At 42.8% G+C, this 18875-nt stretch overlaps 2 protein-coding genes across 4 annotated transcripts in view; both read right to left on the reverse strand.

Annotated features, from left to right (window-relative positions):
- Window positions 1–3715: 3715 nt before the first annotated feature.
- On the reverse strand, window positions 3716–7904 carry spry1 (sprouty homolog 1, antagonist of FGF signaling (Drosophila)). Its single transcript, XM_073487723.1, has 2 exons — window positions 7241–7904; window positions 3716–5785 (listed from the first exon to the last, which is right to left on the reverse strand). Exon 2 carries the CDS (start codon window positions 5728–5730, stop codon window positions 4642–4644), a length of 1089 nt encoding a protein of 362 aa, XP_073343824.1. The 5' UTR covers window positions 5731–5785; window positions 7241–7904; the 3' UTR covers window positions 3716–4641.
- A 2525-nt stretch (window positions 7905–10429) lies between these two features.
- Window positions 10430–18875, reverse strand: part of afg2a (AFG2 AAA ATPase homolog A) — a 156613-nt gene continuing 148167 nt past the window's right edge. For all 3 annotated transcript variants that reach the window (XM_073486405.1, XM_073486406.1, XM_073486404.1), the window contains exon 17: window positions 10430–10898. In XM_073486405.1, the coding sequence (XP_073342506.1) occupies window positions 10719–10898 (180 nt within the window). In that variant the 3' untranslated portion in view covers window positions 10430–10718. The remainder of the gene's footprint in view (window positions 10899–18875) is intronic.

An 18875-nucleotide genomic window follows, 5' to 3' on the forward strand; every position in this document is an offset into this window, starting at 1 on the left:
ATCCATATGCCTCCTCCTCCTCATCATCATCATCATCCCCTCCAACTGGCCTTTGTCCATAAAATGGCAGACAAAGGCAAGAGACAGGAAGGAGGCTCGGAGAAGAATGCGGTATCAGATAGCTAGTAACGCTGCATAGACACATAGCAGTTTAGAGGAGGGAGGTGTGAAAGTTTTACACTTAAGTTCCTGTGGGTGTGTGAGCCCAGGAGCAAATGCTCAAGAGGCTCAAGCCCCAATGAAACACCTCCATCTTGAATAGCCCTCGACACCTGATAAAACACAGGGTCGTCCCTGCAGGCTCTTTATGGCTCCTGAGGAGGAAAGAGGCCGCTAAATGACTGTCTGTCCAATGACACACTGCAAGTCTGACAAACAGGAAGCAGCCATTTGCATCTGAATGTTGTTTTCTCCAGCACATGTTCATCCAAATAAAAAAAACAACATATTTCAACACATTCTTACCTACTTAACTATGAGTCATTTTGGGTTTGAGATATAGGTTGCTGAGACTTCCGACTGAACTCAAACACAGGGAGATGCATTTTAATTTTGTTTGTGCTGCTCAAAACACTTTAAATCACATTTAAAAACTCAACAACAACATGTCTTTCCAGGAACTACGTCCCACTTAATTTGGATAATCCACAGACCGCTGTCAACACTTCTCATGGGGACTATTTCTTCAAAAAAACAGAGTAGTTCCACATGAAAACCGTTGACAGTGAGGTCTGTTGATTGTCGTTTCTGCAAAGTCGTTGATATCTTTCATTGTCATTTTTCAATGCAGTGAGCACCACAAACAAAATCCCATTCAGTCCTGTTGTTTTGGGCTAAAGAGAGGGAAGAGTTCATGCAGCAACTAAACTGTCATCTAATCTTTCAGGACGGACCTCGATGAGATTTTCCAGATGTACTTTCTGTACAAATTAGAAGTCGAACAGAGAAACTGCAGTTACAATCAAGGTTACGCTCTTCAGTCGACAGCTTCTTTGACAGCCACAAAATCTGCTGATCGTTTTCTGTCTAGATAAAAACTTTGTAAAACTTGACAAAATCATCTCGCTGTTAGGTGAAAATGATCTCCAGGTTGTGGATGATTTCCATGTGTTAGTTAAATTGAAGGATTACATGTTCCTCTTTGGGTTGAGAATATTCTTCCATCCAAACCCTTTCAAAACCTTTCATATAAACTTTGAAATGCACAGCGGTCGAGGCAAACAAAATGCTGCTTTACAAAGATGTTTTGGATTTACACGATTTTCCCCAAACAACTGCAGCAGACTGTATTTTTCTAGTATTTTGAGCATAGTGAATTATATACTTTATCAAATGTTTTATAGCTATTTCATATTTTCTTAATGTCACTTTAATCCTGTGGAGGCCGAGTGTGGATGTTGGAGCACTTTCTAAACACACCATCTCTCACATGTAGCTCCAGCCGACGTCGTCCAAAAACCGAATATCTGAGGAGATAACTTCCATAAACTTTGGTCATCACGCTGAAGTCCAAAAAAGCCGCCTTCCTCTCCAAAATCCACCACCCCCACATTTCCCCTGATTGCTAATTTCTATTTATATGCCATGAGGGGAAATAATGAAAACCAGATGAGGAGGTGGAGGAAAGCTGAGGCAGGCCTTTTTGGTGATGAATGCTGTGGAGGAGGATGACTGTTTATAGAGTATCCTGCTCCATCGCGGCTGTGCCGGCAGCGGTGCCCTGGCTAAGAAAAGGACTGCCCCGGTAGGATGTGTGGGTTGGAGGTTCCACCATGACTCACTTGGTAGTCATGCGTCTTTGCACTTGTATGGCCCCAAAAAAACCCAAAGCTGCAGCAAAGGGACCCGCCAAGGCTGACAACTCCAAATAGCATTACGTGGGCGTGTGGAGCAGCTAAATTTACCCTGAAACAAGTGCAAAGAGGAGGAGGAGGGGCAGGTTGTGACCATTTATACCATTGAATTACTTAATACTGACTCAGATTTCACTTTTTTTCACAGTGGAGTGGCAGTCCAGTGATGAGTACCATGTGACACGGTTACAGAGCCGTTCACGTGGCAGGGTGACTGAAAAGAGAAAGAAACTACTCCCGGGCCTTCAAATGTTATTTTAGACACCTCTGCTGATTAGATTGGAGATTTAAGAGACATGTTAAGGACTTAGCAGGGCCAAGTTTTGGAAATGTTGAGAGTAGGATCTGTTTCCTTATTTGGCTTAGGCTGGAAAATATCAAGTAAACACTGTCTTCCTGTTCACCGCCTTCTGAATACAGTTTAGATCTCTTCAACCCCCTCCCTCATCCGTACAGGGGAACTATAGTGAAACCTGAAAAAAGGCCTCCTATTGTTTGCCATCATCCAGGAGCCAGAAGCAAATGGGGCTCGGATTGCAGCTCTGAAAGGTAACAGGAAATTGACAAATCACTAATCCACTCTTAACTATTCAGGGCAACAAAAGGTACATTCCACCAAAAAGGGGGAAAGAAAGGCACATTAAGTACAGAAGGTCCATTTGGAGGGATGGTTCATTTAATGCAAACTGCTGACAAACTGTAAGAGGACTGCGTGCTGGTCATTCTGGGTGAAAACCTGGTCGAAAAGGTAAAAGCAACGAGACACTCTGTGCTCATGTTTAGCATTAGCTTCTTTTCTGTTTAGTGTTGGAAAACTCCTCAAAGCTGCTGCAGCTTTCAAAACACTGAATGCAGATCCAAGGCCTGTTGCACAGAGCACCTGAGGGCATCACATGTAGCTGATTATCGACGCGCTTGTGTTGTTTTCTTGCCAACGCTGCAGTTTCCCAAACTTAAGCCACTGTATATTTTCTCCTTTGTCCCAGAGAGATTCCTGGTCACAGTTTGTGTTTCCCCAACTGTTGGCATTTCTGGCTGACCAACCAACTTTCAAAGTGATGATCTCATCCCCTGGGGGCCCAGAGGTGGAGAAGGGGGTGGGCCGGAGTGGGTGTCAGTGGGGCTGGGGGGTGGGCTGGTCAGCGGACTTCCCAAGTGATAAATTCACTGACAAAAAGAGGCGGCCAAATGGGGCAGAGTGTGGGGGCTGGATTTGCCCCTGTCGTTGCCTTTAGTGCAGGAACCACGCCATAAAACCCCAGCATTGATAGCCCTGGTTTATTATCTTTGAACAGGTGGCCCCGGCTACTCGTAATGGTCGATCTCATTTCTCAAGGCATACACTGTTGGGCTCTACAATATGGAGACCATTTGGGAGTTTGGGAACATCCCGATCTAGCGGCGTTAAAACCCGGGGAGTAAACTACAGCGCATAGTTTTGTGGTGACTTGTTGGCCGGGGGTGTGGGGGTGGGGGTGGGGGGGGGTTGGACTTATTTCCTGTGAGCATAACTCATGGAAACGTGGAGGCCGTGTTGATGCTAGCAGCTTTGGGGCTAATCGTGTCAATGACCTGTATTGTTTAGCTTTCAAAGTTACCGAGGAGAATCGCAGCAAAGAAGCCCTCCAAGAATGTAAACAGTCATATTTGGAGCTACAAGCTGTTTCTACTCACTGCTGAAAATTTCTACCAGGAATTCCACACCCAGCGTGAACACACACACATGCATACAAACACAGAAAACAGTGATTTGCTGTTCGCCAGTGAACTCGTGAACCCGCATATCCCCAAAAATCAGCCAGATCTTTCATTCCTCAAGCCAACCTCCTTCTCAGCAGTTCAATCAAGACACCAGACAGTGCTATTTTTTCATTAATTAATATATTTTCTGCATTAAAGTTAACATAGTTTTCTTTTGTGCCACCCTTTAATTTTTCAGTAAGTATTTGATATTTTGTTATATTCAGACATGAGTAAATTTAAGACTGTCTCTTGCAATAAATATCATAAAATAATAGAGCTTCACATAATAAATATTTTTTACAACAAAAAAATGTTTTAACAGACATTTTTTCTTTTAAAAAATAGCCAGAATTCCTCTTATGGATTTTGAGCATACAATTTACACAAAATAAAAGAAACAAACAAACAAAAAAACAAAAACAAAAAACATGGGAGAATGCCACAGAATGTGTATGAAGAGTTCAGATGGGTGGAAGGAGAGAAACATATCCAAGTGAAGAAAAAAAAAAATACTATGAGATGGATGTGCTTTCGTTAATGCAACATGAGCATAGGAACCACGGTTTTAGTGTGGCAGCAACCAATAAATTCAAACATACCTGCTTGCTATGAATACCAGGTAACAGCTACATAATTGCCCTATAGTAGATCGTCTTTCACAGATTTGGTGAGAGGCAGCTCCCGCCGGGCGCACAGACCCAGAGAAAACTGCCTACCTAAAACGGAAGAAAAACTTTTTCATATATATAAAAAAATAGTGTTAATGAGGAGCTGAGGATAGACATAGAAACAGTTAAGGCAAACACTGGTCTGTAAAAACATGGTCCTGATCCAGAGAAAATAAAAAATAAAAATAATCGAGTGGTTTTCGTTACTCCTTTGCTTAGCTCCTTAGGGTTCCGCAGCGAGGAGGGGAGGCGGGTGGGAGGTGCTTAGAATGTTTGATAAACATTAATTTGTGACTATCATCATCATTATCATTGTCATCATAAAATCCACATCAAGAGTCTCCCGCACACACGCAATCACAAACACACAGGGGCGATCAGGAAGGTTTTTCCTGGGTCTGTGGGGCCCAGCTCTCCAGTTTGCAGTAGACAGTGTTGGAGTTCTTGCAGCGACAGCCGGGCCTGTTAACCCGGTCGTAGCAGCCCTGGCACGCCTTCAGACACCCCTTGACAGGTGGGTAGCATAGCAGACAGGGGAAGAGTACCGACATTAATCCCATGCACAGGAAACGAGAGCAGCAGTGGGAGCGTGACAGCGAGCAGGGGTGGTCAGCACATGAGTCCCCCTCATCGTCATTGGAGCAGTGGTAGAAGATGCCTTTAACCAGGCACATGCACGTGCCGTGCTCCAGCGCACTCTCAGCTGAGCAGAGGCACTGGCCATTGCACGCCAGACATGAAGGCAGGCTCCTGGGAGCTGTGCAGTCACTGCACTTGCACTTCCCACAGCGCTCACAGATGAACTGGTGCCCGGCTGCAGCCACCACCCCGTTGCCAGAGCTAGAAAAGTCTGATTTCCCTTTGCCCTGAGGCTTGAGTGGAGCCTCTAGTGGAGGCTGGTGGAAGTGAGGTCCCTGCTGGGGCTGTAAGAGGGCCTTGGGCTTGGGCTGAGTCCGAACAGGCCGCTCCGCTCTGTGGTGGTGCTGTAAGCTCATGCCAGGCCTGGTGGGGGGCGAGCGTGCCAAGAGTCCCTGCTCAGAGGAGGCACTGCTGTTGCTCCCTGAACTGGCGGCACTTCCTGTGCTAGTGGAGCGGCTGAGCCCCGGTGCCCGGGACCCACCGTACTGCTGTCCCCCGGCCACTACCACCACGCCACCCCCGACGTGATGGTGGTGACCTGGCGGCCGGTGCTCATAATTGTTGTTCACATTGACGAGGATGACCTCGTGAGTCCTCTCCTGCTTGTCCTGGGGCCTGGGGGCCATGCGGGGTACAGGGGGCCTCCGTACCACCGAGGGCCCCTCGGTATACTCGTTGTTGGAGCGGATGGCCTTGATTTGGTCCAGGGAGAGAATGGCGGCATGCTGGAGCTCCCGCTCGTAATCCGACCTCTGCCGGCTCTCTAGGGAAGGCTGCTGGATCACCACTAATGAACCGCCGGGGCCATGTTGACTTTGGAGCTCCATCTGGGGGGATCACCACTTCCGACATTCACCGTGGACTTGGCATGCATCGGAAAACCTGCCAGAGGGGGGAAGAGAGACCAGGGAGAGACAAAGGACAAGAAGGGAGGGAGGGGACATGATCAGAGAGGGCCAAAACATGGCATAACTGGCAAACACACACTTTCCTGATGGAGGACGGGTAAACATGATTCTCAGGTCGTTTCAGATTAACACACAATCAGTTTCATATTATTATCATTATTCCTAGACAATAACATCATAACTGTTGCGCAGCAGCACAAATAACAAGTTTCAACAGTTATTATTATTCAAGGAGAAATGAGCAGCAGATGTATTTTAATATTTTGCTGGTGTGTTTGAAGATAATCCAGCCTCAGTGTTTTCATCCTGTCAACAGGACAATATGTCACTTTTGATTCCGTTAAGTGAGGCAACCCGGGGGAAAAAGTTGACTATTAACAAGACTTTTTGTACCTTCTTCCCCAATACGCACACATCTAAACTTCAGCAGGCCCTACAAATACTTCCCCTCCTCATTTACATTTGTATGACTAGTTAACATTTAAATGCACCGCGGCGACGAAATGAGGACGCGATCCAAGGGAACTAAATGAGCTGCCTCACTTAGTATTCTATTACTACACCAAAAAGGATTTCAGGGAAATGGGGACAAAAGTAGAGCAGAAAAAAAAAAACCTAAAGGTCAGACCGAGTTCCGACAAAATACAGACTTTAGGTGAAAAAAAAAAAATGCGAAGCGAACACTTGAAAGTTGTCGGATTAAAACTTCACCTCACGCCACGATTATTTGGAGGCTTATTTACGAATACATGCCAGGATCAGCATCAGGAATTTTAATGTTATGAAGCAACTCCGACCTACACGAGGCCAAAAAAACCTCCTCAGTTTGCGAAAAAAAAAAACCCAACATAAAGCCCCGTGATACACACACCAAAGCTCACACTGCAGCTAGATAAACTCATCCACTCTGCCCTTCTTTTTGCGCTTGGCAAATTAATTATTTTTAATAATCTGCGCGTCAAGGAGCGCACTATACATAGGGTTATCTGCACGGCGAGAGTTCAGAGGAGAAGACGTCGTGCGCAGTGATAAAAGCAGGATCCTTTAAAAAACACAGACATCAAGACACATTGGAGGACGCATCCAAATAGACGGGGAAAAACTTATGAATGAAAACAACCGCCGTGGGGGGAAGGGTGTTTGTTACAGCAGAGCCACGGAAGGACACAGGCGTGGAAATCCACCAACTTCATCAGCTAATCGCGGTTAATTTAACCCGCTGCGGGTGCGTTTTTTTCCGTGCCATACGCACGGAAAATGACACGGAAAGTCTGGGGCTTCGTGCAGCAGTGTAACAAAACATTTATGGGCCCTCTCGCTCCAGCGGCGCGCACTGGCTCGCTGGCGTGCGCTACTATCGCTCAATAAATGGCGTAAAAGCAGAATAATACACGTTAAACAAGTGCACAACAGCGAGGGAGATACGTACCTATATGCAATCATCCATAACGTCGAATCCATCAACCGGATAGCCTACCAAAACTCCATCCAAAAGGAAGGGTGCAATGTCAAAGCGTAGACTATGAGGTCTGATGCATAACATTCACAGCCTGTTAATCCAAGTGCGAGTGTATCCCTGTGCGTTATTCCCTTTTCCTCGGTCGGTTTAGCAGGAGTTCAACGCGGGTTACGCATGCATTCGTCCCAGGATGAAACAAAGTAAATCCACGGTGGAGCTCGGATGGAGGAGGGAGGGAAGGAATGAAAGGCACCCCGGAGGACTGCTGCGCACTTGGGAGGCCAATCTTCAGGCAAGACAACCCAGTTATAGAAGTCCCGCAGGAGCAGTTGTAAAGATGGAAAAAGGAGCGTAAAAACGTCTCGGGAGAGTTAAAAATCAAACATGAGCGAGCTTAAATCCAAGACTTTCTCCTCTGCGTGTCTGTGCGGGGAGTTGAGCTGTTTGAGTCCCGGCTCTTACTTATTGTTGCGAGTGAATCTGCGCTCGCGTAAAGCAGCGTCGTCGGCTCGCAGGCAGCGGTGCGCTCTCTCCAGCTCTGCGGGCCTGTTCAGCACTGAATGAATGGGAACGCAGGGCTCAGTGTTTGCTCGACAAGCCAACTCCCATTGGCCATTCACTCCACTGAAAAAGGATACATCGCATCCGCTCCTGATTCATTGGGCAGATGTGGAAGGCCGGGCGATAGAGATGTGTGCACTAGTTAAGGTGGAACGGGCTTTTTATTTGGCGTTGGCTCGACGAGGGGGCTCAGGGAAGAAAGAACGACGAGTTTCCGCCCTTGCGGGTTATGAATAATGGTGTGAATAAGTTTAATGTGACTAATAGTGGCGTAATAAACGCGCCGTTTATTTATATACTTGCTGATTTGTCATTTCTGGTACACAAGCCACACACACACGTTAAAAAGACAAGTAAAGACACATTTTTATCCTCATTTGAATCATTTTTTGCCCTGCTTCTAACATATAAAATGAATGAACACGTGATATAAGCCATTAGAAACCGTTTAACACAATATTTAAGATAGAACATAAAGGTAGATAAAACTTGCTGTATTTTTGCTAACAAACTTCATTACTGAAGCTCTATGATGAGAAATGAAGGCTGTTAAATGCCCTAAATGTGCTTAAATGAGAGTTCTGAGACTATTTAACATGATAAGGAAACTGAAATGACTGAATTAAAGTCTTGTAATCTGAGAATAATCTCAAATTAATTAAAAATGATTTATAATCAGAGGTCTTGGGACCTCCAAGGGTCCGGCATTTAAAGTAAATATCAATATATCATTTCTTAAAGATACCCACATATAAGGTAATTGTAACAATGTTTAAAGGAAATTAAAGTGAAACTGGACTCTATTAAAAGACCAGGCACCAAACTGTGGCAGCTGCACAGACAACTGTGTCATTTTATAGACATTTCAGGGAGTAAACATCAACAGGATGTCTTCTCTCCTCTCTGGAATGTTCCCATTACGCATTTACGCATGTCATCAGAGGAAATGTAATGTGTCGCGATGAGCCTGCAGCCTGCATGACTCTCTGATGTGGACATTTTCCCATCATTTCAAGTTTCATGGGGATTTTTTGGACTGGGGGTGGTGCTGGTGCTGGGGTGGGGGGTTTAATCCAGGACCACCTTAAGAAAAAAGCAGCCCTGCAGCCAGGGGAAAGACTAAATCCCCCCCCCCCCCTCCCCCCCACACACACACTCCTGCCGCCCCCCACCCCCTCCCCTCTGTTCCTGACTGTCTGGTTTGATTGGTGTCGCGGATGCGCTACATCCGGATCCATGAGAAAAGGAAGTTCAATACAAAGTCAATTTATCCTATTCAAATGGAAAAATCAATAGATGAATGACCTCCAGCAAATGCTCCAAAAAAAGCGCACGGAGGAAGAGCTGTTAGAGTTAACGGATGTTAAAGCGACTCTGTGGCGCAGAGAAGTTTTTAAGGCTGGATGTTAAAAATTCAGCTTCATGGTGATAAAGCAAATCCTGGTAGACCGACAGATGGCCGCCTGGATCCCTGCTCTTAGTGGTCGGAAGTGCGGACGGAAATCTCACGATTACAGCAATTAGCTGATTTTCCATGCATGGATGTGATGAATATACCAGCCGTGGCTGTTTTTCTCCCCGTGGATATGGAGCAGAGGTTCCCCAAACTAGTGGTTTAGGAGCCATCAGGGGTGCTTGAAAGGGGGTCCAGAAGGTCCCCAGATAAAAGTCTAATTATACTATCTAACTCCAGAGATGTTAGTGCAAGGGAGCACATGTAATATTCTGATTAGAGGGATCATGCTCTCCACTATCAGTGTAATCAGTCTCATCAACCTGGGATTTAATGCAATCTTGTCAAATGCCCTCAAGTCTTTTGTGAAAACATTTAAAAACCTCTGATTTCACTGAGCAGTTATTCAAAACCCCACAGTGGACGTGTGTTTCCGAAGAGCCAGAGATATTCATGATTCCTCCACCTTTCACGCAGCCTAATTCAAGCACTTTACCAGCTATTTTCAAGGTGCATTTGTAAATTAGATATATTTATAGATATATGCTCAAAATTATTTGACGTCATCACTTTAAATCAGATGTCATTATGTTGTAAACCGCCAAAAAAAAGGAAAAAAGTTTCATGTTTCAAAATGTGCCACATGTCTGTAGTAGACGTGCCATCCTATATAACATGAAGCAGTTTCGAGCACTTTATCCAAAATCCAAGCATCTATCAAACCTTAAAAATACCACATTCAAATTCAAGCGTTTAAGAATTTCCAGCACCCCTACGAGCCCTGAATATTCAAACACACAAATAATGTAAAGTGGCACTGAAAAGATTGGAACAGACACATTGTCAGTAGCTGAAGGCTGAGCTAAAGCAGACCAGTTTGCAGGACGTCTTAAAACCCAATCCAAACCTGCTCCCAGAAACACATTTTTAATCCAAGAAAGTATCTTGGCATTATGTTAGCCGAGCATTACATGGTTTTGATATAATCTGTGTATATTACAGACTTTTCTAAGCAGGTTCACTCTGCTGTAAACTCAGTTTTAGACTTATTTTAAATATCACCAGTGTTTATTAGCTTTTTCATGAGCTTTTTTTTTGGTGCTCTATTGTTAACTTGCTGATAAAAAGGCAACCAAAGGCAACAATACATAAATAATGTATTTATTACATTGTTAATCTTGTATATGATCAAACACAACAACATTTTAAGAAAAATACATTTTCTTTTTGGCATGATGGTTGCCAGTAACAAACAATAACCACATTTAAGATAGAAACTTGAACAACAGCAGCAACAGATAAGAAATCAACCTTCAGTTAGCTAATAGTATTTTGTATCAGTTTCTTCTTGTATGTTAGCGCTTGTCCAGCTGAAAACCTTTTCTTTTAAAATAATACTAGAGTTACAAGGAAAGGAGTTCCTTAGCAGTGTGGTCAGAAGAAGCACAGGCCGCTGTGCTGCTGCTGATAGCTGATATACGACTGGATGAGAGAGTCGGGGATCCGGGGCTTCACAGCGTTCAGGGCACTTTCAAAGTGTCTCGCCTCGACGTGCTGAGCTTTGATGTCCTCTTGTAGGGCCAGGAGGGCAGCCTCTCTGCATACTGCTGTTATCTGGGACAGGAAACAGACACAGATATTCAGCTGTCAGGCAGAGCTGAAAATCACCGCATCATGTGAGCGCAGGCTAATCGACCTCAGCGACAGAACGTTGAGAGGAGATGTGATACAGTGATGGAGAAGTACTTTATTTATCTCTCTCAGGGAAATGCATTCAAAAGCATTGCAGCACAGAGGGACAAACACAAGCAGGACCCACACAAATCAAACTGTAAATAATCTCTACATAACATATCTTTGCTAAACAGAGCCGAGTGACAGAAATCCCTCATGACCGTCCCTGCACTGCAAGTAAGTTAAAGATGCAAAGAAAACTGATTTAATAACAATTTTATGATACAGATGACATTAGGATGAGTCAATTCCTTTGACTCTGTGCAAAACCATGTACAGTTATTCTACTGTTGTTTCAGCTCTGTGTAATTATTCAACTCAACTGCAACCACTCCTGTATATTGTGGCATTTATTCAAGCCCCATCAATATGTTTGGATTGGCTGATATTATCAGCTGATATTGGCTTATCACAGATATATTGGTATCGGTATATATGTCATCGGTTTTGTTACGACATGAAAACCTTTGTTTTCAGAGATTATAATACAGAAAAAGATGCTTAGGGTATATACAATTCCCAGTGAAGTTTAGTGCTTCAGTGCGCTGGTCTCATTTTGGATAATGAGGTTTATTGATAAACAGTACAACCTCTGCAACTGTTGTCGACACATGTTGTGACAAATGTTTTTCTAATTTTTTATTTTTCAGAGTCAGGGAATCGCACTGGACACCACTCATTTGCATAAAGTAGCTTCGACCTCAATTTTATATTTTCAAGTGCAACAAAAAGTTTATGTATGAGCATTATCTTAAAATCCCTTTATGAATAAGTTTACAAGTTGGAAAGAGCTGACACAGAGTCACAAGAAAATGTTCTCTTATCCAGTTTGGAAAAGTGAGAGGAAATTTAGTTTAGGCCCTGGGCACAAAAATATATCTTGTTATCTCATTAGATGTGGTATATAGCCAAAGAAATACATCTTGTTGGGACATGAGTTAACTCAAACTAACAAGGAAGTCTAATGAAAATAAAAATAACAGCTATGAACTTTTCCTTTTTAAAAAACTGGACATCGATATGCAACATATAGGTAGAAAAGCTGGCTCTGCTTGATTTAATTTAACTAATATTATTTTCAGTGTTCTTAAAAACTAGCCTAAAGTTAAACTGCACTGCTTCGGCCCTGATGCATCATGCAATCTGCAAGGCAACTAAAAACTAAAGTTATCAAATAAATGTAGTGAGGATAAAGTAAAATATTAGCTCCAAAATGTAGTGTTGTGGAAGTATAAAGTAGCAGAAAATGGAAGTACTCAAGTAGAACTTGTACTTAAGTACTTTCTGCTCTACCACGTCTAAAGTGTAAATACAGTACTCTTCCTGCAGCCTCTTTACTACAGTACTGATGCAATTATGTAACATCTGACATGGAGGAGTGCTGCAGTAATTTTACGGGTGACCTTTGGGAGAGATTCTGCACACGGCAGAGGAATGACTCACTTCCGAATTGGTGGCGATGGCTGATGAAGGCCAGGCACCTTTCCCAGCAGTGCCACCCTCCTCCCTTTCTAGAAACGCGGCTTTGTTCTGAGCCAGGGCAGCTTACACAACTCCCTCCAACAACAGGCTCGCAGGAAACTATTCGCCTGTACAACCACTGATAACGTCTGGTGGGAGGTTAGTGGGACAGGCAGTCATGTGATGCGGCAGAGCTGTGGAATACTGAACAGTGAAAGTATGCATGTAGAGCAGTGTGGGTGCACTGAAATTGTTCAGTGGACCGAAGCACCGCTGGTCACGGCCCCTCCCTCTACAGCTGCACTGACTTTACACTGGATGTGAGGGCCTGCTGTATTGCACCATACCAATGAAAAAACACCATTAAACCAAATCATATCTGCATGCCAGTTAAAGGGTCACAGACTGAAAAACTGTGCATTTACATTAATGGGCAAGCCTGTGCTTGAGGCTGTAATTATTTACTTTTTAAACACTTTTTAATCATGGCTAATTATTTTCCGGTTTTAGTTTTGAAAAAACAAAACAACCTCATATTACTGAAAAAATGCTGAAGGTCTGATTACAAAATGACAATTTGTTGAATAAACAAGACATATGGTATAACCTAGCTTTAGTTTTATTCTTTAAGCAGATAGAATGTAGGTTACAAGTCATCTGGCTAATGGCTGCAAGTTAGCTAAGCTAGCAAATGTATTACTGCTTTAGTATATTTCATCCTGCTCCCACCACCCAAGTCCACTACTTTCTGCTGTTTTCTACTTGTTTGCTGACAAGCATATACATTTGACTAACAGTTTGTTGTGATAATTAAAGAAAGTGGGTTGGAAGAGGTGCAAGATTTTAGGCCAAACAGTAGTTGTAAGCTAATGTAGCTAGCTCACAAATGTTAGCAAGCAAGCATTGCCAGGCTCTCTTCATTTGCCTTTGCAGTCCAGTCAACAGAATACAATGTTGGCATTGTACAACTCTGAAAACTGTGGATATGTTAAATTTGTACATCTCATACACATCATACAAACATGTCTACAATGTGTTTCACGTCATAACAATTTGCAGCCAAAAAATGGGTATTTTTAATGAGATGTTGGGATATTTTCCTGCAGTACCGTGGCAACAGAACCAGGTAAACCAAATTATGATGTTTCCTAACCCTAACCAAGTGATTTTTGTGCCTAAACCAAACTACAGCATAAGCCCAGTGTTTGACAGCATAAAATCACAAATTGAAACTAAAGAAACAAAGTTGAAACATTTATTCTGGTGATTAGGTTGGTCTGTGTCTGATAATACTGCACAATAAACTAGACTCTCTTTAAAGGAAAAAAAAGAAACTGAAATATGGCAAAATTGCGTTTTATTGATAATATTAGGCAATCCTTTTTTGATTTTTGTAATGGACAAGTGGTGAGTAGGTTATGGCTATGCTAGTGTGCAGCGCATTAAGAAGAAGAAAATGTAGTGTCCTCACTGAGATCAGCTGTAGGCGAGTAAAGAGGATGGAATAACAGATTTTACTGTCAAAAAGGATCATATTTTGTTTTCTGTGCAGCTAGTTAGGCTACTAATACTCAGTCAGCCTACTCTTTCAACTGAGGGCATTCATTAACAACTGTTTTTCATGATTTTTTTATGCATCAAAGAATCTGGAGCTTGAAGTGATAAGTCTTTTTCCCAAACTCTGCATATCAAGCTTATCATCACTGCATTGATTTTGAGTAGCCCATCTATAAAAATGTAGTTGTTGAAACAAGTATCCTTCTAGGACTAATATTCTTTAACAGCATTAAAATGCACAAGATTTAAGTCCGGATTTTAAATCACCACATCTGAATGAAAATCAACAGAGGGTGACATCATCTGAAACACATACAATACGTAGACTTAGCAGAGGTTGTCAACTGATAAAGCACATGGCAGTCATGGCGTTTTTCAAGGCTGGAGGCTAAAATGAATAGATAGCTGCTCGAATGTGCTCTGCTAGCATGCACAGCTCAGGACAGGTGCTTTGCAGATGTCAGGATGTGAGGCCTATCCCCCCCCCCCCCCTTCTGTTTCAAGCCAATGAGCAACATGATTTAGGCAGGGTAAACACACAGGGCCGGGTTAATTTTGTATGAGGGGTTCCCATCATTCAAGTCATTTAGGCCTGTCAGTAATAATGATGCAAAACAATGAGGCCATGTACCCCGGTTCCCTGTTTACAAACGGAGTGAGGGCGGGAAAAGGAGTTAGTGCGAGGGAGAGAGAGTGAGAGGGATGCCACATGTTGAACAATGTGATTTAGTGTTGTTTCCAAGCAACATCCATAAACAGGAACAGACAAACTTCACAGCACAATCACACTGTAATTTCTTATTTACGTTGAAACTCGACTTACAGGACATGTGAGCCTCCCCGTGCCTCAATCTCATGATTAAACAGTTAATAATTATTTGGTTGTTTACTTCCACAACACCCCTTCATGTTTATTAAAAAAAAGGGAGGAAAAAAAAATGTCCAGAGCTGCTCTAAAGTACACACACACATGCACACGCACACACACACACACACACACACACACACACACACACACACACACACACACACATACACACACACACACACACACACACACACACAGGCCCCCACATTCATGCTGGCTGGGTTTATGAGCTGGTCTGTGAAGGCGATCAACAAGCCAGTGTTTCCCGCTGTGTGTTTGCCCGTACAGGCCTTGAAAAAAGAAAAATAAAGCCACAAAGGCAAACAGGGCGAGCGAAAGAGCCAGTTTGTTTGTAAACGTGAAGGCATTCCTACAGCGGAGCCAAAAGTCCAGCGCCGACCCCCCCCGCCAGCACCACCTTGATACCCTCTACGCCCCCCCTCCCCCAAATTAAAGGAAACCTACCACCCCCTAAAAGATGGGCCCCGCGCGCTTCTGAAGGAAAAAGAGGAGGAAGGAGAAAACTGCAAAAGCACAGAAATGAGTTGTGTGTGTGTGTGTGTGTGTGTGTGTGTGTGTGTGTGTGTGTGTGTGTATGGGTGGGTGGGGGGGGGGTCAGTGGCGAAGAGTGCTGACTTGTGGCAGGCCAAATAAATTATAGATCTCCCTCTTTTTTTATTTTATTGCGATGCAGACTTTATTTTTCATTCCCTTCATAAATTATGTCAGCAATCACTTAAATATATGGAGGGGGCTAAGCTGATGCATTGCAGTGGCTGCTCTCTGGTGATGTGGGCGTGCTCAGAGTTCCTGGACGTGGCACGCAGCCAGTCGTAAAGGCAAAGCCAACGAAAAGAAGAAGAAGAAAAAAAAGTAATCATCAAGAGCCTCTCAGTTTGGAGACGGGCTAAAAGTTGCTGACTCAAGATGACCCTAAGAAAGTGGGCCTGATAGTGAGTCAAAGAGAGAGAGGTTTTGATGACGAAGCAAAAACTGTTTACAGTTACAATACAGTAAGTTCTTCCATCGCAACTGGTTCAGGTTGAACAGTAATGCCTGTGACTGACTCATAAAAATATTCACTGAATCATTCTCTTCATATTATTATTCAGCAGACATTTGCTTATGATACATTCAATTCTCTGAGACCCCTGGCTTTTTATACTAGAGATCTTCACAGATCCACTCTGTTCCTATTCTATCAGAGACACCACCCGAGTCGGGGAAGGGCTAACACAATATTCAGACCAATGAGGCTGGTTTGAGTCTCGGGTCAGTGTGTTAATATGTCAGATGCATGAGCGAGTTCAGCTTTAATAACATGAACATGACAGAAGACAAGACATGTATGTACGCATATTCATTATTATATTATAATATATATGAATGTTATTTATCCAGTATCCGATTCCGATTCTGATGTCTGCGCTTTTTTAAATGGTAGCACATCATGGTGCTACCACTGTTCTCACTATGATCTCTCCCTTTTTTCTGTTTGGGTCTACTGCATTTTGGATTTGGGACAATGATTCTTGTATTCACATCGGGTCTGATGTTCAAACATAATGTCACGGCAGTTTGTGAAGGAGTCCAGAAAGATAATCTATAGGTTCAGTGTATGTTGGCACGAAATTGAAATGTTTTTTGTGACTCTCAGCATGACATTCTACATTTCTACCATGTTTCTTTCACTGAATGAAACATTACTTTGCTACTACTACTTTAAATTGAGCTGGAGACGCAGGGAGATGGTGTGGGTGGGTGGTGGGCGTACAAAGGTCAGGACCGTCACACCAGAATCCAGGGTTCGCATCACGTCTGTGGTTAGGTGGTTAACACTTTGTTTAAGGTTCGAAAAAGATATTTTTAATTCAAGAAACACTCACAGAATTTAATATATAGGATTCACTTTGGTTATGGAAAGGTAGTCTTTTGATGGTTTTGGTGTGTGTAAATAAACAAACCAGTTCATAAAAGAGTGACAAAATTGAATGTATAAGATTTGTGTACATGGAGGCAAATCTTCCATTTCACTGTCAAAATTTTGTCACATTTTCTAGAAATGTTGTGATACTGGGTTGGATGTTCTGCTTTGGCCTTTGACATTGGAAACACCTGTTCCTTTACATTCAAATTGTCAACCATAATCACGTTGTTGTTTTTTTTGTGCCTAAACCTGACCAAACTTTAACTATAGTAGAGTCAGGTCAGAATTTTTTTTTCATTTTTGTAACAGTGATTGTAAATTTGTTTTTGAAAGATAATGACAATGTATCCTATTTAGTTTAGTTTGTATTTGAAGGTCCTCAAGTCCCTTTACAAATAATTAAGCATGTCCGGTTGGAGTAGGTTTCCCATGAGTCTGTTTCAGATCTGAGGAAAAATGTTAGATCCATGAGTCAGTCCTTTACTGGTGGCTGGCAAGAAGCTCCACTGGGGCAGGAGATTGGTAACTGTTGTGTGAGGAACCTCACAGTTATCAACTCGACTCATGTCAAGGCTATGTATTTATACGGCCCATTTAATCGAAGACTGCCTGAAAGCTTTACAATTTGTGCAACATACAAGAGTACAGAGTAGACAGAAGTAGCAGTAGTACAAAAACAATATGGAGAATATCAATTTAATATAATATAAGGGACATAAACTATAATATTTATTTCATCACCTCTTGTCCTAACCAGAAGTATAAAACTCCTTCCTCCACCACATCCATCACCAGCAGAAATGTCCGGAATCCTTGTGTCAGTCATTCCACCTTAATAAAATGCCAGCAGAGCCTCTTAAACCGCAGAGCTTTTAAATGGGTCGCTGGAAAAGTGATAGATACCCAATTGCAGCGCCCACCACATCCTTGTTTCCACATATTCCTCTAATGACAAGTTTCCCCTGGTGGTTCTCAAACCCCTCTGAAACCAAGCCTCACATGAATGTACAACACACACACACACACACACACACACACACATACACTTATTATTAAAGACTAAAATCTATGCTAGGACATCTTTAAGTCTCACTGAAAATTTGTAACCATTACTCTTCAGAATTGCTGTCAGTATCAGTGGTGAGAGGAGGGTCAGACTGCCATAATGACATGTATTCTGGAGGCTGGCGGTCACATTTACCTCCGCTGTCTGTTGGTCATTTAATGCAGACAGGAAAAGTCATTTAGATCCTTTTGATCTTTAAGTGTAGCAAAGGTTCGCCTGTTTAAAAATAATGTTTAAAAATACTGTTTTATGCGCGCTGAAATCAATTTCCAGTATCTCCTTCAGAGGGCAGACAAGTGCCGAGTGAAACAGTTTTGTGTACAAGAAGAAGAATGCAGTCTGGAGCAAATGGAGGGTTGATCAAACTCTTGACAATCCACTAAAACAGACAAGAATCAAAGCGCAAGAAAAGACAACAGGTTCAACGTTGATGTGGAAATAATCTTATCTCTAAGTACATTCTAGACTTGACACTTGTCAGTGATTTTCCTTCTGGTTATGTAGGGGTATTACAGTTTGGGATGCATAAGTGTCCGAGTTTGTGGTGGTCTTTCCATGAGCTTTATGATCCATGTGTAGCGGCAAAACACTCTCAAGCTGCGTGTTTGGCTTTGCTGGTCAACACACTATTTCGTCCACGTAATAATACCGGTTGCCTGGCTTCAATCTCCTCTACCATTGCCGTAATCTCGTCTTCTGTTAGTTTGATTTTCTCTGTTGATCTTTCACTATTCCTGACTGAATGCTCACTTGTGCTGCATTATGTAAAGAACAATCACAAGGCAGGTGACGTCAATTTAAGCTGATTTGAGATTTAAAGATCACACGTTGCAAAAGCATTTCTTACCTGCTTCAGCAAGGTTTTTTATGCTCAGCATCTTTCACTAATCAAACGTAAGCACACCACTGGAAATAGTCTCAAGACTAAGCTCATGTATAATTTTGATTTTGTTTGAGTTTATTTTTAGTTTACTCTTG

The sequence above is a fragment of the Pagrus major genome, chromosome 18 (genome assembly GCF_040436345.1).
Source record: "Pagrus major chromosome 18, Pma_NU_1.0".
In the NCBI taxonomy this organism is placed as follows: domain Eukaryota; kingdom Metazoa; phylum Chordata; class Actinopteri; order Spariformes; family Sparidae; genus Pagrus; species Pagrus major.